This window comes from Aricia agestis, chromosome 1, assembly GCF_905147365.1.
Source record: "Aricia agestis chromosome 1, ilAriAges1.1, whole genome shotgun sequence".
Classification (NCBI taxonomy): domain Eukaryota; kingdom Metazoa; phylum Arthropoda; class Insecta; order Lepidoptera; family Lycaenidae; genus Aricia; species Aricia agestis.
The window spans coordinates 13,967,665-13,989,766 of NC_056406.1; the positions used below are offsets into that span (position 1 = coordinate 13,967,665).

At 39.5% G+C, this 22,102-nt stretch overlaps 1 protein-coding gene across 3 annotated transcripts; it reads left to right on the forward strand.

Annotated features, from left to right (window-relative positions):
* Positions 1-3,483: 3,483 nt before the first annotated feature.
* LOC121728100 (villin-like protein quail) lies at positions 3,484-18,948 on the forward strand. 3 transcript variants are annotated; one of them, XM_042116218.1, is made up of 16 exons: positions 3,484-3,606; positions 7,589-7,681; positions 12,196-12,309; positions 12,399-12,637; positions 12,832-13,030; positions 13,141-13,443; positions 13,534-13,830; positions 14,148-14,348; positions 14,514-14,600; positions 14,682-14,775; positions 15,160-15,396; positions 16,967-17,104; positions 17,278-17,433; positions 17,642-17,748; positions 17,819-17,998; positions 18,691-18,948. In XM_042116218.1, exons 1-16 carry the CDS (start codon positions 3,592-3,594, stop codon positions 18,802-18,804), a joined length of 2,574 nt encoding a protein of 857 aa, XP_041972152.1. In that variant the 5' UTR covers positions 3,484-3,591; the 3' UTR covers positions 18,805-18,948. The 3 variants fall into 3 exon arrangements, with proteins under 3 accessions (XP_041972152.1, XP_041972145.1, XP_041972158.1); XM_042116211.1 differs by lacking the exon at positions 3,484-3,606 and adding an exon at positions 4,126-4,580 and having other exon boundaries at positions 18,691-18,946; XM_042116224.1 differs by lacking the exon at positions 3,484-3,606 and adding an exon at positions 4,571-4,680 and having other exon boundaries at positions 18,691-18,947.
* The last annotated feature ends 3,154 nt before the right edge of the window (positions 18,949-22,102 follow it).

A 22,102-nucleotide genomic window follows, 5' to 3' on the forward strand; every position in this document is an offset into this window, starting at 1 on the left:
ATAGCGGCGCTATTTGGTTCGGTTTGAACTTGCATCCATGGTAGCTAAGAATGTCCGAAGGGAATACGTAAAGATCCAAGGTATACTTTTCTCTAGTTCTGAATGAGACCGCCATAGGGGGGCGCAGGTAACAGCCACAAGGACAAGTCTTTAGCGGCGGAAAAGTATTGCTCTGGACGTGGACATCTAATTTCATTTCATGAAGTTTGTCAGAGAGCGACTGCGTCGGCCTGAGCGCCCTTGCTCTGGCGCAACTCATTTCTGGGCAGTAACGAAAACCAATACTCGATAAGGATTTCTTGGTTATTTTGATATTCTGCTCCGAACACTCCTCATATTCACTTTCTCCATCAGAATTATCAGTGTTGTACATAATTTGTAGAAATTATAATAAAAATAAATAGATAAAATTTTGAGTAAGTAAATATGTTAGAACGTTATAATTTTGTCAAACTTTTTTTTCGAAATCAAGTGTCAATCCAACCCAAAAAATCCAATTGAAGTATAGGAGCATATTAAATACTTTTTAATAAGGCTTAGGGGCTATTTCACCCATAGACGTATTTATATACTATCGTATATGGTTTCACCATCTTCCTGAAAAGTGCCGGATAGGCATAAAGTTGTGGATAGCCTATCCGGCACTTTATCATGAAAGTGGTGAAACCTAGGACCTTAGAATTTATAACTATACGCGTTTTATAGACTGGATGGTGGATTTACTGAAACATACGCACCGAGATCTTTCTTTCTGTTTGTATGTAGCACCATGGACGGACGGACGGGACGTACGATGTACGGCATTTCATATCCTCCTAGCTGCCGCTTTATCCGCCGTACCTTTATTAAGAGTCCTCTCGTCGCTAGTCGCAGGGCGAAGCAGCTAATTGTGTACCTAATGCTTACCTGCAATTTATTATTTTGCGCCACAGCTCACAGGTAATTCTGTGACAGTAGGTCTCGTATTCCAAAGCGAAGTCATTAGGATTATTTCATTTTAATTTACATAAGTTACAGTCACCGAGTACCCCCAAACCCGTAGTACTACGTTTCACATTTACAAAATATAATGTTGTTATAGTTAGATCTAATGTTCAGGTTGTGAGGTTCGGGCTTCGGCATAATAAACTTAAATGAACAATAGATAAAGGCTTTGTCAGGATGATCAATCGTAAACATAATATCTCTACGTAGAGTAATTCTAATGACTATAAAACTCTTTGCTTTTTCATCATTCAAGCGTAAACTAATTAGGTAGATTTGCATTATAAAATAACTATACCTAATACTTACCGCCATGCTCTACTGGGCTTGTAGTTCGTTCTATAAAAGATCTAATAAGATTACCTCATCGGTGATCCGAAAATAATCCCCTCGCACACAAACGACTTTTTTATTTTTTACAAAATGACCTATCGGGTGAAGATTGATAGACACTTAAAGTTGAAACTTACTGAATAGTAAGTAGGTAACTAGGTAGTAAGTACGATTTAAAATAAGACCACTATTAATAAAAATAAAGGGGGATAAAGTAACTTGATCGCTTAAAATAAATTCCATTGCCTAACATTGAGCCTTTCCGATTTCAACCAAATGTTTAATGAGTGGTAAGAGGTATTAGCTGGGTACAGTAGATAGGCAATGTGTCTACCAGGGACCAGGCGCCACCATGTAGCATAGTAGAAAAAATTATTATTATAGGTAAGTTCAACTAGTTAGGTACATATGGCAAACTTAATAGGACTTAAAACCATCCCCGGATCTTCAATTTTTTTTAGGCGGGGCAAAAACTGAAAAATGCCGCCCCGCCATATATATATGTTATATATGAAACGGCCACGACGCGTTCTGGTAATCACAGAAATACCACAAAGCGAAATTCGTGTCGTGGCTGACGTGCTATTCGACAACAACGCGTTGTGGTAATCGAGTAAAACCATGACGCGTTCTGAGCATTTAAAAACAGCCACGACGCGAATTCGTGTTGTGACTTGTGGCCCTAATGAAAACGGCCACGACGCGATCTGAAACCAGGCCGTGCTACGCAGGAGTAATTTTATAGCGCCCAAGTGTGTGCGCAATACACAAGAGCACTCTGGTTTCAATGAACTAGGCCAGATATGCAGGGGTAATTTTATAGTGCCCAAGTGTGTGCGCAATACACAAGAGCACTCTGGTTTCAATGAAACCAGGCCAGTTACGCAGGAGTAATTTTATAGTGCCCAAGTGTGTGCGCAATACACAATACAGAAATTACGCGTTCTGAGCATTTAAAAACAGCCACGCGTCGTGGCAGTTTTTTAATGCTCAGAACGCGTCATGGCTTTTCTCGATTACCACAACGCGTTGTTGTCGAATAGCACGTCAGCCACGACACGAATTTCGCTATGTGGTATTTCTGTGATTACCAGAACGCGTCGTGGCCGTTTTCACTAGGGCCACGACGCGAATTTCGCTCACTGAGCGTTTTCGGTCTTTGAGCGTAACCATTGCAAGACCCGATAAGCGCTATATAAGCTGGCTCATAGAAGCGCGAATATAAGCTGGCTCATAGAAGAGCGCAAATAATTTTTAATTAGTTTTAATTTGCTAAAACTTCGCTCGCAGCTTGCAGACAAGTACCAATTAATAGTAAACATTTAACATAAACAAACAACTCACATTTTTAAAACAAAACACTGTCGTGGCGAGAGATCGACGAGGAAGTTTTCGAATATAGCTTTATCTCTTTCGCACTCACGGTAACCAGACGCGTGCTGCCCCGATCTGCGATTCCTGCAGGCGAGCGGGAGCCGGGCGCGTATTTTGAAATTTGAACTATGCCTACGCGCCTCGCGAATAATAAATGTTCGTGCAGCACGTCTCACTCCGCGCTCAGGGTATCGGTCAACTTTATATGGCCATGAGATTGCTGTACTGTACTTGTGCTATTATTTATTCCGTGGTCAAAGTTAAATAAATGATGAGTTGTCCATTGGTCCGTGAAGTGTGAATTTTGCCGCCCCCTGAACTTGCCGCCCGGGGCACAGGCCCCGGCTTGCCCCCCCCTAGATCCGGGGCTGCTTAAAACTTGATACTACTATTTGTTGTCTACTTGTAGTTTGGCGAAACTTACGTATCTAGCATGGAGTATAATTCGTCTATGGTATCTAGTAATGTTATGGTCAATTATATGATTGCAATCGTACCTAAAGAACTGCGAACTGTGTGAACATTTTGCAAACTTTTGTTTCGACACAGCGCCACCAACCGGGGCTATTAAGATAACTATTAAGTAAGTAGGTACCCGTAATTAAATACGAGTCGTTTGCATGTCTATAGTAGGTGAAGCGTATAATTCGCTTATGAAACGAATTGTTCGCACACTTTTCAACATTCGGCTATTGTAGTGCGTGTCTAATAAAAGTGAACGCGGATAGAAGTGACACAAAGAGCGCACCGGACCGTAGATCCTCACGTAGCACCACATAGTCCTGCTGGGTGCCGTGCCACAGTTGGCCAGTGCCACAGTGTCCAGTCGCTAGCTCGAGCCACAGGTCCTAGCGTGCATGCCGCGAGCCATAAAAGTGATTAGTCGTGGAAAGAGTATTGATGGATGTATATCAGGTTCATCTAGCATGTTTCATATTTTATCAGTTTGCCGTGTCTAACTTTTACTTCGTAGCATATCATTACAATTTCACTGGCCTTTACGCATTTCTGATTTCCAATCTCGCTGAGCAAATATTATTTAATTAGTTTTAAAGTAGCGAAATTAATTATGTGACTCACTCTGAACGCAAATTAATAATTATTAAATATATGTAAGCGCTAATTTGCACTTCAAAGAATGTTAATTGTTTGTTCTGAATTCTGATAACAAACCGACTTCGTGCACTACAGAACTGCTGTGACCTGTGAGCAAAAATCTTAAGTAACCATTAGTTACAACCCTTTAAATCCCTTTAAACAAAGTCTCAATAAAAGTAACACCAATCAGTAGAACAACTTTAGTTTCATGACGCTCGATAACATGTAGAAGATTTTTTCACTGCATTCGGCAATGTAAAATTAATAGCAGTGCAAGTGGAGTGAGTAAATAATATTTTAGAAAATCGATGTGGGTATTCAACAAATTACTACTTTGTGATCGTGCATCAACGTAGAAAAAGTTTGCTCCGCATTATCGTCGACGACGTGTCCCGGTTTAGTTTAATTAAGTCGTTATATCGTGAACTGAAGTAAGATGAAAATGCGATAGTGAAACAGCAGCGGCTATCAATCAGTCGACCGCCTCACGCCACAGACTTTCCAAAGATTTAATTAGCTCCTGCATTTAATAAATATGTTTGTGCAGTCAGCGTGAAACAATTTTCTTTTCTCGACGTCGCTCTGCGGTAATCGCGGAGAGTGAGGTGTCTGAGTCAGCCGGCGAGGAGTCCGCACTTCTCAGTTCGATGGCCAGCCGCCAGCCGCCAGCGGTCTGACTGTGCACCATCAGTGCTCGCGGCGTGCGGGTGGGAGCAACACGTAATGAAATCGCCGTCACTCCGCATATAGCGCCGGCTACGAAAATGCATTTGAAGTTAGGCGCCGAGCAAGTAAACAAATTTGTGTTTATACGTGCATGAAACTAAAAGTGTTCTGAATATTTTTTCCTATTAGGAGGGATTTGTGTTAGTTTAAAAAATGTGCAAGGAGGTAAAAAGTGAACAGAGTCGTAATTTCATTTTGAAATTTTGATTTTTTGTACTTACTTATAGTATTTCTCGCACTAAGTAAAGATCAGGAATGGACTGCACGAAGTAGTAATTTTCAAAGAGAATATAACTATACTACGTAATTTTAGGAGAAAGTAAAACTTTTTACAAAGAAACGACTATGTAGCTACTTAGTCCAGTGTAAAAACTTAGCACAGGTAGGCGGTAAGTCGGTAACGCACGACGACATGCGACAATATGACGACGACATGTTTTCCGGGATATTGTAATTAAGCATGCTCCAAAATTTATGTCACGTGCCACGCCATCTCTCCTCTCGGGTTGTAGTAAGTACCTATCTTAGGGTTGGCCTGGAGTAAACGGGGCACTATGGGAAAAAAACAGAAAAATTTTGACGAAAAAATGCAGCCCCCTATGACCATTGACCACCCCTTTTTATTACACCAATCGATAAGGGGCGCCAAGGGGAGCAAAAAAGCTCTGATAAACTTTTCTCAAAAATCAACTCTTGTCGAAAGACGGGCCAAAATGTTACCCTCGTTAGTATGGAAAAACACTTCAAAATGGGGTACACCAAAAAAATGGGGTAGGTTTGTAAAGGTTTACAAACCTACCCCATTTTTTTGGTTTAATATTAAGTGGACGGAGCCCCGCTACGCGGGGCTCCTATTTCTGGGAGGTTGACAAAAAAATAACCACGTAAAGGTTTACAAACCTAACCCATTTTTTTGGTTTAATATTAAGTGGACGGAGCCCCGCTACGCGGGGCTCCTATTTCTGGGAGGTTGACAAAAAAATAACCACGTAAAGGTTTACAAACCTAACCCATTTTTTTTTGGTTTAATATTAAGTGGACGGAGCCCCGCTACGCGGGGCTCCTGTTTCTGGGTGGTTGACAAAAAAATAACCACGTCGTATTGGGCCAACATTGCTATATAATTATTAATTACCCACACTTACATTTCGATTTGTTTTTCGACAGGCGTTAATTTTTGAGAAAAGTTTATCCGAGCTTTTTCGCTTGCCTTGGCACCTTCTTTCGATTGGTGTATTAATTAAAAAGGGGTCGTCAGGGGTTAATTTTTTAATAAAAATTTTCAAGAGCTCACCTGACTAAAAATCAAACATCGTCCTTCTCTCTTCACACTCACGCGCACGCCCGTCTTTCATATTATGCCAGGTGAAAAAGGACGGCGCGGAATCATCGCCGAGTTTGTTTTACTTGAATAAAAGACGAACTATAATGATTATGAAAAAAGTGAACTTTTGAGCAAATTTAGGTTTTATCAATACCTTTTTAGATATTAAAAAATATTAAAGAAAAGACAGCAAACTTCGAAGATCCAAGCAAAAATGTGTCTAAAACAAGGTTTTTTGTAAAAAAGAAACTATCGAGCATTTTTTCAGTAATCGTGTTTTCGTCTTGAGCATTTAATCTTTATGAACTGAAGTATTACTTGTGTCAAAAAATCAGTTTTCTAGACCTTACAGATTTTGAGATCTAGGTTAAAGTATCTAGTCAAGTTAGGGTCATATGGGCTCTTAAGTGTTATCTTCATACGAGTAACGAGGTTTTTCGCTTGGCCTAATTTTCAAATTTTCCTATCGGCCTCTATATTATGGCCGGGGGTTGATTTTTGCGAAAAGTTTATCAGAGCTTTTTTGCTCCCCTTGGCGCCCCCTATCGATTGGTGTGTTCAAAAGGGGTGGTTATAAGAGGTTAAAATTTTGACGCAAAATTTTCCTAACATAGTGCCGTTTCCTCCAGTCCAACCGCAACTAAGTAGTGAGGTTCTAAATCCTTTTTCAATTCCATTGAAGCGGAGCATCATATAGACCTAATAGACTTAGGGCTAGGCTAGTTCTAAATTCTAATGGACAATATTGCAGTGCCAAGCCCATGTCTTTTCTATTTTTGCCTTACGATACAATAGCTAGGCGGTCCCTAGACACACCCTAGATGGCTTGCCATTGTTAGGTATATTCTACTATTAGCCACTAACGCGAAAAACTGCCAACTTAGGTACTTATATACAGGATTGAAGATTCTATTAAATATAGAGTAAAACTTGACTTCGTAGTTTTAAAGTAGTTAAGAGGCCGGGTGCATCACTGAAAATATAGTAAAACACTAAAAAATATAGAAATAAATAGTAAATTTACTACAAAATATTTAAATACTAAAAAATATTCTTTAGAGTTTAAATATTTTGTAGTAAATTTACTATTTATTTATTCGTGTTTTACTATATTTTTAGTGTTTAAATATTTTTAGTAAATTTTTGTGCAGGAACCTATTAATAATTACTATTTTAAGCTGAAAAATAACTCAAACATGTTAAATATTTTCGTATGAGAAAATGATTTTGGTATTACGTATGTATGAGAATTTCGATGGCACCCGGCCCCTTAAGCTTTTAAATCAAACATAACTAGTAGTAGCGGCAATCTGCAACCATATTCTGTTCATGCTATAAACTATAAAGTATAAAGTAACTAGATAATAGAGGTATATAAAGATTACATGGAAACTAGGTAGGAAACTGGATAAGAACTTGAAACCTGAATAGTTTTTTTTCATTGTATAAAAATTTATAGATTAGATTATTAGTAGAACTTAACATACAACAATGTTTTCTTAGATTCCACCAATGTTAAAAGCTTCGGTAAAGGGATCAAAATATGTTTGTTACTAATGTAAAGTTAGGTACTATGTTATATTAAAAGTTTTTGTGCGTTGTTACGCCAATCCACAAGCCAAAAAAGTAAGAAACCTTTATACTTGAGCTGGGTAAAACAGTTTTGACACGGCTTCCACTTAATACACTGTCAGTATTATAGTTTTAGTACAACTAGGATTACTAATTAATATTGAGTTAATTTTACAGGAGGAAGATGGCCTCCAACGTTCAGTGCCGGCCGACTCCGTGTTTCGCACCGTACCTCGTGACCACACCACTTTCCTGATATGGAGAGTCGCGGTATGTTAACTATATTTTAACCTAATAGGCGATTCTATCGATCGAAACATAATATAGAAAATATAGTTCCAGACTCCAGCGCAAAAATCTCCCAATATGATTTCTGCAATTTCAGTTAAGCACAATAGCTACCGCTTTGTGTTCACATTAAATTAACAAGCACAAAGGGTGCCAAAACAATAGCCATTGTTCAAACTTACGAAGTACCAATTTAAAAAGTTAACAGTAAACACTAAACAGGCAGGTCAAAGGTAGCGAATGTGCCAGCAAGACAAAACAGTGGCAGCAAAGAAGCAAGATTAAAATTTAAAATGATCAAAATACGATAGGTAACTAGTTGCAGTTGATATCTGAGAAGTCAGAAAGCATTCTTTCCTTTTATCTTTTTAGCCTTTGTTTACTATAGTTCAGGCATCTCTAAGTACAGTACAGTACAGTTGCTTACTGACAAAATATAAAACTTTAAAATATTCCTTGTAAGTTGTATCTAAGTTTTACACAAGTAATTATAGTTAAGTAATAATAATAATCATAATTAGCAGCAAAATCTATGGAGATGCAGATAAGAGATAGCTGTAGTCCTATTAGATGAGGCGCTTGCATCTGTAGGTAACTATGTATCTGGTTTTCATAGGCGAACGGAAACCAAATTATGTAAATTTATCTAACGGTCAAAGTGTGGGAATATCTAACAATCGTGAAAGGTTGACACAAATAATGCTGCCTGAGTGCTCATACTAAACAATGATGCTATTGCATCGCGGGCCCTGTGGTCTGTGGATCGTGGTGAAATTATGTAACGTATTAAATTATCTAAGGGCGCTCTCTCATGCCTTACAGCATCTCACGTGGCCTCTCCCACGTTGATCCACGAACCACCGGGGATTATAAGAATCAATACAAACAATTACATTTTTCGTAATGAAAAGGAAAAATTGACGTTATGAAAAGAGCTCTGTGATTGTTCATGATTGATGTCCATAATTAAATGCATGTTATTGAAATATTTGTAACAATCATAATTATAATTCATCAAACGTAGGTACGTACGTGACTAATGACTTGACTAGTTATAAAAGCTCGAATATAAAGTCACTGCCAAGGGCCACCTTGACCTACTATAATAAGACCTACCTTATAGTATAGAAAGGCCTTAAAATTTTGACTGTAATTTCTAACGTTACCGATAATGAGTAGCAATCTTGTAAACTAAACTACTAATTTTATGGAGGTGCTATTATGTTAGTCACCGTTTTCTACCCAAACAACCAAATGAACGGGCGCGGCGCGGGACAGAAAGTAGGAAGAGAAAGGAAATTGCAGGTTGGCGTTTTGTCATTTCGCTCAAGTATAAACAGTCATACTCACGGTCAAGGAACAACTTCATTTTCTACAGCTGTTCCCTTACCATGGCACAGGCTTTGATAGGGTTCTAAACCCGCAGCCCTTAGCTTAGCCAATAGCCACAGAATATACTTATTATAATGGATTATCAGGACAATAAGTGACCCTTTACACACAACTTTCTTCAAAGCAAAGATAGTAATTAATAACAATAATATCATAATTGATGAGCGTAGATGCGAGCAAAAAGATGTGTGGTCAAGTTCGTCCATAATAAACAGGCGAACATAATAAATCTCCTCCTTTTTGGAAGTCGGTTAAAAACCGCTTGTACCTAGACTACCTACGTAAACAACTCCATCAAGTTAGTTGACCTAAAGAAAGTTGCAATTTTGATTTAAGTAGGTACTTGATAATAACGCCGAATGTTTAGGTAGTGTGTGTTGATGAAGAAAATATATCTACCGGCAGATAAGAAAATAATTTTCCAGACAATTATGGAAAAGCCATTGAACCTTTTTATGGATATTTACCTATAGACCTCAACACGTGCGATAGTGTAATGTGTTTATTGTATGATATTTCGCAATACAACTAGGAATAATTAATTCATAAGTGTTTATGAATCATAAAACTAGGAGAAAGTTGTGACAGGCGACAACGGCAATAAAGGCGTATGTCCACTTAACTGCTTGTCATACCGACGCAATGCGGTATTGACCATAATTATTAATATTATAAATAAATTCTAAGGGTTATTTACATTGCAACGTGTCGGGGTGTGGCGATGCCATGTGATGCGATGCATTTTGGGTCAAAACTGCGAATTCGCATCGCAAATATCTGCGACAAAACTCATAATAAAAATGACATTGCGATACGAATTGGCACGAGTTCGCAGTTTTGTGTAGGAGCCCTTAAAATGAGCCTTTCTAAACTAAACCTTATTTATTAGGCATAGGTACGGCTTACCAGGAAAAACACATTGAATTGACGGACTTTCCGCCCGCCGCGCATCGCCGTGTTGGTCTGCCTATTTCAATTTTAAATAGCTCTTTTAAAATGCATCTCAACGCCTAATCACATCGCAATGTGAACTGACCCTAAGGACGGTCATTGTCTTTGACTAATATATTATCAAGTATGGCATGGGCGCACCGAGGGGGGGGGGGGGGGGTACCGTCCCAGATAAGCCCAAAATTTTCGGATTAGTAATTTAGATAAGAGAAATCTAATCAGGATGTAGCATTGTTAGGTATCTAGTTAGATCGATGAGGTATCGGTAACGGCGGATGACTCGTCGGCTCTATACTGGGTACCGCTAGCCACAGCCGCCAACCGACCGAGACTATTTTAACTAACTTATTGTCTACAATCATTAAAAATATAGGTCACAAGATTCATTTGTTACGCTCACAAGGAAAAAGAAGCGAATTCCGGTTTAAGTGGAATTAATAAAGTCTAATTGGTGCAGATTTGTGTCGTTTTTAGCACCCGCTAAAAATTGTTAAGCTACTCGCAAAAGATCATTAAAGTTGTATAATTTAACGAGCCTAATGATTCTGAAATCTCAGCTGTGGTGGTACCTTCGAGACTTTCCAATATTATTTATTTATTAGGGTGCCTACTTAGTATTTCTTGCCTGTTTGCAATTTCAATGTGAAAATGTTTGTGATAACAATTTAATTAAACCATGCTTATGGCTTATAGTATTGTTTGCTGAATGCAGGTGACACGTTAATCTGGTGCACTGCAATGATAACTAGAGTCCAAAATAGTCCTTTTACTCTTGTGTCTCTTGCACGATGAGATTGAGATAAGGCTTTATCCCCGCGGCACAATCTCAAGAGTTTCAGCTGATTTTGGAGAAGTCTAGTCCAGTCCAGATCGGTTTCCTATTGTTTGAATGATCCTGGATATAAATAACATTCACATCTTCTATTAGAAAACGTAGATGTTTCGGTGAATAATGCCTTCATGATCCAAGTCGTAAAAACTATCTAGATAGTAAAAAACTTACTAATGTGAAATTTAATTTGAGCGAAGAAAACGGAAAATTGTTATCGGGATATGTCGGGTATTTACAAGCGATGGGTAATGGGTATGTAATTAATGGGTGTAATGATATGATAATCTGGACCTGCCGAGACAAATTGTTCTCAGATGAAAGCGTTTTGAACAAAAAACACGCGTGATCATATGCGGACCGAGCCGCGGTCCAATTCAGAGAATCTAGTACGTATCAAGTGGCATGATACTGCATCTACTGCATCTACTTGCATGCTTGGAGCCATGGGCGTACCGAGGGGGGGGGGGGTGCTGGGCAGGAAATAAAAAAGAAACGTATACCTATATAAGTTCTAACTCCTAGTCCCAGGTTGTTGCCTATTTGTAATCTAAAATTTCACGATTTTTTTAACTCTAAATTAATATTAAATGATTATGTGAAAATATTATTCAATTCAAAAACACCTACATGTATGTGTAGTGTTTTTGAATTGAATATTAGGTATCTTCTTTATTTCATAAATTGACGACGAGAGGGTAAGAACGGGTGAAAAAGTCTGGAATCTTGTAGAAAGCGAAGCAGTAAATTATAAATATTTTTATCGCAACTTTTCTAGTACCTATCGTAGACATTAATTATATCTATTACGTTTATATCGAGCGGCGAGATTCTGTATCAAAATACCGTTTCCATTCACAAGCAAAGCGTGACTGATCAGAAAAAATATGACAGCGGATACTGCCAAGAATTAGAACTGGCTTCAGAAAATATAATCAAGTTTATTTATTTCATAACGGTCTCTCGTAATGCGTGCTGGAAATTGCTGATACTGTTGCTGAGATTGCAAAAAATGTTCGCTTTGTTGTTATTAATTGAGTAAAAATATTTCAATTTTCAAATATAGTTCCTTCGTCAATTTATTTTAGTTTGTAGATATATCTTTTCTGGCATTCGTATTTATGTTATTATACAGAAGCTTTTTCTATTTTAACTATTAGGTAATATAGTCAGTTTAGACTTTAGATTGTACCAACTTTTCACTAACTTTAAAGTACATAGATTATTTCTGGATCCTAGTCGACGGTGTCCGTTGCGATAAACTCTTATTCGAGAGCTATCTTCCAACCATACACCTACCTAAGTACAAAATGTTCTGCTTCAGGAATCAAGTGCTGAACTGCTTCCGAGGTCACACTATGGGACATTCTACGACGGAGAGGCTTACCTCATCTACTCCTGCTCCCTGCCGGGACAGCTCGCCGGTCCCGATGTTATTGTAAGTTTACTTACTCTTTAAACTATAATGCTATTAAAATATACTTTTTATTAAAATTTGATACTTTAACTTTTCCCTGTTTATTTTAGCGTCGTGAGATCAAAGAGAATGGCAGCGGCGAGTTCGCCGAGCGTCACATCCACGCGTGGGCGAGCGAGAGCGGCGCGGGCGGCGGGGGCGGGGCTAGCGGCGCGGGCGGGCCGGGCTCGCACGCGCTGCGTCGCGCCATGCAGCTGGCCGCACATCTGGGCGCGCCTGTTGTCATACACCGGGAGACCGCCGCTAGCGAGTCGCCGCGACTCCTGTCCTACTTCCGAGAAGGAATGAGGTAAACACTTAACTGACTTATTAAATACTCATTGGGTAAAAAATATAATATAAATACCTATAATACCAGTAAAATACGTAGTCGCGAAAACTTTTAATTGGCATTTGTATTGTTACTTTTGAATCCTTTGTACCTTTGTACTAGCTGTAAGTTTTCCTTTAAAATAAAATAAATAATAAAAAACTCGATTTCAGGATCCTATGCAGTGGCAGTATAAACGGCGGCGCTCGCCTGTACCGCGTGCGCGGGCGCCGGCCTGTCGTGTTGCAGCTAGAGTCGGTCTCGTACTCGCACCTCACCTCCGACGGCGTGTTCGTCCTCGACACCGCGGCCGTCGTCGTGCTGTGGCTCGGCCGCGCCGCACACCTTATCGAGAAAATGTTTGGCGCTAAGGTAAAATAATCCGAAATATTTGGTCTCATTTTGTCAAAATATGTATATGTCCTAAGGTCAAAACAAATAATATGAACCTGAGTCCTAACGTTTGAGGGCTTCTGTCTCAGGTGGCGTATCGCCTAGCGCGGGGCACAGACAAGGGCATGATAACGCGGCGCATACTGATCGCGCACGACGGCTACGAGCAAACTCTTTGCCCGGGCGACCACGGGTTGCTGGACGCGCTGCTGCAGTTGCGCGCGCGCCCTGCCCGCGCCGCTGCTGCCGCGCCCGACCCACCGCGCCCCGCGCGCCTCTACCGCGCCACGCAGCCGCTCCGCACCTCTCCCGTCGCCGCGTCGCACCGCCCCGCCGCACGCCTGGAGGAGTTCAAACGCGCACCACTTTACCGCGAGGATCTAAGCGATGACGTCAGTATCGTCACCCTATTGAGAGACGTTATGTCTCGTCGGTTAGGTAATAATACTAGTTATCATATTTTTTATATTCTTTGTGAGCAGGGAGTGTATGTCGTCGACGGCGGGTCGCGAGGAGTATGGGCGTGGGCGGGGCCGCGGTGCGGGCGCGGCGCTGCGGCTGGTGCGCTAGCAGCTGCGCGCGGCTTGGCGCGAGCTAAGCGTCGGTCGGCCCCGGTGGCGCTGGTGGCGGTGGGGCGTGAACCACTGGAGTTTGCTGCGCTGTTCCACGCCTGGAGCTGGGCGGACGCGCGACGCGATGTACGCCAACGGGCCGCGCGCTCCGCTACTACACGTCTCGATGCCAACAGTCTCGCCTCCAACGCATGGCTCGCGGCTGAGGTAAATTATTCTTAATAATATTTTTGTAAGTAGTAAGTTAATAATTTGTAAGTTTTGTCATGATGCATGATATTTTAAATAATTTAAATATTTTTTATTGTTTTTATGATATTGTAAAAGCGGTGAGTTCGTCTTTAAGAAATTGATATGCGTTTGTATTTCATAAATGTATTACGTGTAACAAACCAAATAAAATAAAATAAAGAAAATGCAAATGAACAACAACATGCGAAAGATTTTAAAATTCTAGTTTCTCATTTAACTGTTTAGTAGATCATGCATGGACGTTTCAAGTACCTCATAAGACATAACCGCAGGCACAGCTGCCGGATGACGGGTCGGGCTCGCTGCGGGCGTGGCGCGTGCGGCGCGCGGACGAGGTCGGTGCGAGCGGCGCGGGCACGCTGGCGGAGATATCGCGCCCGCAGCAGGCCGTGTTCTACGACCGCGACTGCTACCTCACGCTCTACACCTACCACGCGCCCACCGGCGACCAGACTATACTCTACTACTGGATGGTACCACCTCTCTCCGCTAAGATCGAAATGACGTATCGAGACACACAATTTCTTATAAAATACTTATATATTTTTTTTTGTAATTTACCTCGTTATTTTGATACTAGGTTAACAGTTTCTAGCTTTATTTTTAAGTTTAACGTATTTTCTTTCTTTATATTTCAGGGTGGCTCTTCGCCAAATGATTTGAGGAATTTGGGTGCTAAAGAAGCCAAAGACCTCTATATAAAACTAGGGCGTCTTCCTGTTCAGGTATTCGTAAAGTTTTGACTGCAACATTAAATTTCTAACAAGTTAAGACAGTATCAATCAACTCAAATTATATTGTTGCAGGCTTGGGTGTACCAAGGCAAGGAACCAGCACATTTCCTGCAAATATACAAAGGGCGGATGATAACTTACATCGGCAGCGCGACCGATTATGATCGTAAGATTAATAAATTATTATTTTTAGAATAAATCAAAAAATTTCCACAAACTATGGGCATACGTCCAACAATCGTGAGTGTCTAATTTTCTACAACACGTGTTATTAGCATCTTTTTGTTAATCTTTTTTATTGTGAGCAATTAGAGATGTCCTAATGCAATTGAAGTTATACAGCAAATATTACGTCACGTGTACAACGCACAGAAATCGTCATTACCATGCCAGATGCTAATGTACCTAAGTCAATTTAAATTTCACAATTTCTACAGCGAAGTTAATCAAGAGTTATGTCAATTCACATAACGTTAGGGGACATGGCGCTTGTCCTGAAAAAGCAGTTTTCAAAGGAAATTTCCATGTAAAGTGAAACATGCCTGTGCAGCTACCGGTAATCGCGTGGTGGCGCCGTCGCGCGCGCTGATCCGTGTGTCGGGGCAGTACGCTCGCGAAGGCCGCGGCGTGGAGGTGGCGGGGGCGGGCGTCGGGGCGGGGCGCGGCGCGTGCTACGTGCTGCGGGAGAGCGCGCGCGTGTGGGTGTGGTGCGCCGCCAGCGCCACCGGCGACGAGCGGGAGGTCGCCAAGAACCTCGCCGCCGCCGAGCACACCCTCGTCATGCAAGGTACACGTGACATTACACTTAACAATGTATGTCATCTACACTACTATTATAAAGAGGAAAGATTTGATTTTTTGTTTGTTTGTTTGTTTGAGTCGAATAGGCTCCGAAACTACTGGACCGATTTGAAAAATTCTTTTACCATTGGAATCCTGCATTATTTCTGCTGAACATAGGCTAATTTTTATTTTGGAAAAATATAAGGTTCCGTAAGATATTTGGGATTTTCGGACGCAAGGTTTAAAAAATCAACCAGAAAAGTTACTTATTTTGCGTACGCTGCCTAAACTATAAAAGATAGAGGCATAAAATGTTCTAAGTAATTATAGATCTTTTAAATATCTACAAAAAAGTCCGCGACACACTATACCTATCTATGTTGAGTGAGGCACAATAACCATTTTTTTATTAAAAAATCTAGAATTTTTTTTGGACTATATTTAAATGCGTTTATTTAAATCATGCTATTGACCCTTATCAAAATAAATTATTTCATCACTAAGTACAGTTAATGTAGATAATATTTGGTCTTTGAATGATTAAAATTGGACGTTTGGTTTTAATGTTATGGCGAAATTAAAATATTACGATTTCTGCTGCACGTTGCGAATTGGGCGTCAAGGCGCGTTGCGCGGGTGTGCGTGCGGTAGGGGAGAGATTTAATTATCAGTGCCACAGACTCGCCCGGAGAGTCCACGTAAATATTACCTCGATCGTGGGAATCGCAGACACAATAGATTTTCAATAGTTATGCGACAGCCGGGTGCTGCTTTATTGATTTGATATAGACTATCGTGCTTCATTATTATAATCCTAATTTCAAAAAAGCTTTAAAAGTTATGACTACGAAAGTAATATTTTTAGAACTTTTTAAAATAAGTTTTGAATGACTATTATTTTTGATTGCTATTATAATTAATTAATTTCTTTAACTATAAATCTCCAATAGCGGCAGCCGGCTGCCAGCATAACAATTGAAGATCTATTGTGTCTGCGATACCCACGATGCCGATGTACGATGGAAGTATTAATGCATATTTTTTAATCCACACTATTTCTGCTGAATATAGGCTATATTTAATGAGAGAAAAAAGGGAACCGTATTAAGTGTTAATAATTGTGTGAAAAATCTACCAAAATATTCCTTCTTGCTTATGCTTTATAAATTATAGACTATACTTACTTATCGCAAAGTGATGTACTATAGTCTTATAGTTCTGCAGGTAAGGATAAAATAATCAAACATAACACTTAAAATATAAAAATATAAAAAAAATACAATAAAAATGTGTTATATGTACATAATAATTATAATATAGTAGTTGCAGGCTAAATAATGTAAACTATTTTTATGTTCTGCTTAACTTAAAGATTGACTACCTTTATTTAAAAAAAAAAATTTAAAAACCAATGTCCACCCGTGCGAAGCCGGGCCGGGCCGCTAGTGTTTTATATTTTGAGCATAACCAGGAGCGGTCCGAAGGGGGGGTCACAGCCCGGCGCCTGGCATAAACATACAGAGTATAAAAATTGTGTCTATAACAATATACTAAAGTGTGTTCCCGGTTTTCAGGCAAGGAAAAACCAGAGTTTTGGAATGTGCTAGGCGAACGACGTAAACTGCTTGTCCCATCACCGCTCAAGGAGGTGGAGCGTCCGCTGCCACCGCGCCTGTTCTACGTCGCGGCTCAGACGGCGGGACAATATACGTGTAGGTTTACCTATAAAGCAAAATCTTATAAAGCAACTAATAATAATATTTCAACTATATTTATCCGCACGGAAAAAAGTATCAAAACGGCTAAAGGGCGGGATACTTTTTAAATGCTTGAAATGTTCCGTCAAACCCTTGGATAAATCATAATTTTTAACCTTATATTCCAGTCGAGGAGATAATCTCGTTCAGCCAGCTGGATCTGGCGCCGGAGCTGTGCGCGGTGCTGGACGCACACGGCGCTCTGTTCGTGTGGCTGGGCGCACACTGCGGCCCGCGACTGCGCGACGACGCGCGACAAGTCGCCGAACAGTATCTGCAGCACGGTACAACACCTAACTATTTGGAAATTACTAGCTATGCTGTAGTAGCAGGAACGGTCGTTTCGATCAGAATCCAAGCGCATGTACAGATACTTACATTGTAGGTAGGGTTTCGTATTAAAAAAAGCACCCGAAAGCGTTGAACCATTACAATCGAAGTATTATTTGAAACGCATTCAATGAGTTTATAATGGAGTGTTTGATGTTTCAGACCCCGCCGCTCGGGACCCCGAAACACCGATACTAGTGCTCGGCCAGGGAAGGGAGCCCCCTAACTTCACAGGCTTTTTTCCTCAGTGGAAAAACTCCATGTGGAAAGTACGTAGTTGCTGCGATTACTCTATTTTCACCTTTTTACAAGATCGAAATTAAATGTAAACGTGTTCAGGGTCACAAATCGTTCAGCGCCATCGTGAGCGCTCTGGAGGGAAAGGCGATAGTGCGCGGGCGCGCGGCCCCGCAGAACGGCAACAGCGAGTGCTTCGACCAGCACGAGAAGTACTGCCTGTCCTTGCTGCGCGGGCCCAAGGAGCACCTACCGCCGGACGTCGACCCGCTCACTAAAGAAGTACGCAGACGAAACCTATCATTCTATTGAAAAAAATGTTTGAAGTTAAAAGATGTAAACTATTTTAAAGTTATTAAAGAAAATCTGCCAAGTGCAAGTCGGACTCGCGCACGAAGGGTTCCGTACCATTATAGAGCAAAAGTACTGGAAAATTTGGGTTTTTTGTATGGAAGCCCCCTTAATTATTTATTTTAATTTTATTATTAAATATTAAAGTAAGTACATACATAATAATTATTTAGGGTTTTGTGAAAATTTCAAGTGTCTACAGACTACATGTTATCATCATAAAATACGAGTCAAAAAGGTAAAAAAAATCACGTTTGTTGTATTAAATATTACTCCCCACCCCCCACCTTAAATATTAACTTTGTTTTGTTTTTAGTATTTGCTGTTATAGCGGCAACAAATATACCCAATCTATGAAAATTTCAGAAGTCTAGCTTTAGCGGTTCTTGAGATACAGCCTGGAGACAGACAGACGGACAGACATCGAAGTGTCAGTAATAGGGTCCCGTTTTTACCCTTTGGGTACGGAATCCTAAAAAGAAGCTCTCAAGTTAGAGCTAGATTTAAACTATGATATTTAAGCTGTGTTTACCTCTAGTTTAAATATTGATATTGACTCGCTCTCACTCTTAAAGACGTGGAAACTATAAGATTTATTGGAGCTTATAAATGTAATTTTTCAGTTGTATCTAACTCACGACGACTTCGTGTCCACGTTCAACATGCCCTACAGCGAGTTCCGATCCCTGCCGCTTTGGAAACAGAAGGAACTCAAGAAGTCGGTTGGTCTCTTCTAAATTATCAATATATCACTAATCAATAGTAATTATTATGCTTAGTTGTTAGAATTAAAAAAATAAAATAAATAAAAAAATGTGAAACTTGGTGTGATAAAATTAGGTGATAAATTATTATTATTTGTTATACCAAATTTCATAAAATTATTTTATAACATGTTTTCAGTATTGTATTATTATAATGGTTGTTACTGTTTTGTTAATTTTGCAAATTCTATTATACGTAGTATTATAATAATGTAGTAATAAAACGATGAGCTTTTAAAATGTTATTTTATTTTTTCACAAATGTAGCACTTACAGTCTATGCATTAATTTTATGATAAAATTAATAATATTCTTTACAATATACAAATCCTTATAAAATTCATAAAATATTGGTTTATTTCAAAACATATGTACATAATAATATAATAACTATCGATACATATAACATGGTACGCCTAGACGATATGGGAGGGGCCGTAGAGCTAAGGCACGTGGTAATTATTGCAGTACGTACGGTCGCGCCGCGCACGCCGCGGACGCGCGTCGCGCACGCGGGACGCTCACTACCTACACCAATCCTAAGCAAAACATTTACCAAAGATACAATTTAAAATATCAAAAATATGCTTGAAACGATACAAGAGACGCGCGGGTTAGACATGCGATATATTCTTTACAAATGAGAAGCTAGCTAGTTAGGAACTTACAATTTTAAATTGATAAATAAAGTGTTACAATTTTAATATTATCATAGATATATTATTGTATAGAATAAGAATAAATAATTTACATAATCATGATTGTACAGTATGTGATATAGAACGGTGACATTCGGAGGAGAGTATTTCTTGTTCCACCACCCTATAGGTACGTTGTTACCGATAAAAAATACTCCCGAACGATGGCACGACCGTTAATTAGTTCTACACAGTATGCGAAGTAAATAACCGTCCTACACGAATTAATTAGTAGTAATGACGAGGACGACAACGGATAACATCCTTCTGAAGATATTGCGATTACGTCGAAACTTAATTTTCCAAAATTTCTTTGGCAATAAAAATATCCAAACGATTTCGGGTGCACGCGGATCGGGGTAGCTGCCCTCGCGAAAATTTCTAAAATGCATCTAAAAATAAGCACTCTGTTGAACTTTTAAGTACGTAACGTATATTTGAAATTCGTCTGTCGCGGCGGCGACGGGATTGCACTTACATCTAGACAAAATAAAAGCGATAACTGGTCAAGCGAGAGGGACGACTCGTCCCCATAGAACTATAATAAACAAAATCAACATAGCTTTGTTGGAGGAATGTTAACAGTTCGTGAAGCGTAACAAAATATAGCATATCGATATAACAACAGGTCGGCGGCGCCGGCGCGGGAGCCTCCTCGACTTAGCACCACGGTGTTACACGTCATATCACAGCTGGGGGCCGAGCCGGGGGCCAGCGGGGGCCGGGCCGCGGCCCCCCCGATAGCAGACAAGACAATTCCTTACTACGAGTAACGAGTTTACGTATAATATTGGCTTAAAAGAGTCAAAGCGATTCGAGCGATGTTATGTCGCAGAAAATTAAATTTTAATGTTACTGTCACTCGGTGGACAGAACAGCAGCGTCGAAAGCAGTATTTTGTACTATTATGACGTAATTCTTTGAATTCGATGCCGTGCATTTAAGCATGAGTTTAAAAATTACATGAAAGCAACAATGATAATAAGTAGACAAGAGCCATGTACTTATTTGTATAAAAAGTGAACACAAATATTTTAGCACTCAAAAACAATGAAACTACCAAACAAAATCTTCAATATTTATAATTGAAAGTTTTTGCCAAACTTATGATATGCCTTTTGAAACGTCTGCATATTCGAGTACAAAAACTTGTCTCATTATACTTTGTACTTTATTGATCACTGAATCAGACGCATAGTAAACATTACACAATATACACATGCGACAGCGAATCCACATCGGTGTTATACAATCTTAACTTAACGATTATACACAGCCGGTTAGCTTGAATGTGTTTTGTATAAAAAAGTGCACTTTTGTACATGTTAGGCAACTAAAAGATATTGGCACTTAATTTTGTAGTTTTTTTAATAATTTTCGAATTCAGTGCCACTAGCAAAACAGAGTAATAACATGTTTGACTGTATTACAGAACACTAGATGTCCCGCGCGGCTTCGCCCGCGTAAATTAGAAATTTTACAGAATCCGTAGGTACATTTTCCCATAAAAAATATTTCCCCCGTTTTTCCCACATTTTCCTGAGTTTCTTCTGTCGTATTAGTCTTAGAGTAATAATATAATATAACCTTCTCGATAAATGATGAGTCTTACTCGATAAATGATCTATCTAACACTGAGATAAGTTTTTAAATCGGACCTGTAGTTTCTGAGATTGACGCGTTCAAGCAAACATACTCTTCAGGTTTATAATATTAGGTAGATATAGATTTTTTTTAATTATCGCTTGACAAACTCGAGTCTCGATCTAAAAGACTATGAAATGGTATAATATGGTAGTGATGATGATGATGATGATGATGAAGAATGTAATTTGCATAGTAGCATATGCTTTCTGTTCTTAAAACAACGCCGAAACTCCCAAACTTGTATCTATAAAGAATCAGGAATTCTCTCAGCACCTTCCGAACCACGGTATACCAGGTATATCTCGGTGCAAAATCTTACTTGTTGGTAGCATATGCTTAGAATACTTCTCACGAAACCGAAGTCACCATATGTTTCCCTATAAGTTTTGAGGAGTTCCCTCGATTACTTATGGATCCTTCATCAGATCACCACTTTTCTGAATATAATACCAAATTGGGATGATACCCTATATACCAAAAGAAAAATTTTGAAAATCGGTTAACAAACGGCGGAGTAATCGTTGAATATAAGAAAACGAACATAACACCTCCCCCATTTTGAAAGTCGGTTAAAATTGTAGCCTATGTGTTATTTATTATGTGTTAAGCACATGAATTGAATAACAAAATTTTTTTCAAATTAATCGTAGCACCATCTGTCAGGACAAACTAAAATTGAAATAGAATAATATTGAATGCGATGATAGCGCCGTCCGCCGGATCTAATGTTAAACATTCCAAAATCAACAACTCCTTATAAATAAGAAATTAATTGAAAAAACATTTTCCAGTAGACCAAACTGTAAATCTAAACCATTCTCGAATCTCCACGAACACACACAAAAAATTTCATCAAAATTGGTCCAGTCGTTTAGGAGGAGTTCAGTCACATACACACGCACACAAGAAATATATATATTAAGATT

Coding starts and splice junctions, on each gene's coding strand:
- LOC121728100 (XM_042116211.1), top strand. CDS start 4,554: ATGCATTTGAAGTTAGGCGCCGAGCAA. Junction 4,581..7,588: donor TGAAGTTAGGCGCCGAGCAA/GTAAACAAATTT, acceptor TTAATTTTACAG/GAGGAAGATGGCCTCCAACG. Junction 14,349..14,513: donor CTATACTCTACTACTGGATG/GTACCACCTCTC, acceptor TTTATATTTCAG/GGTGGCTCTTCGCCAAATGA.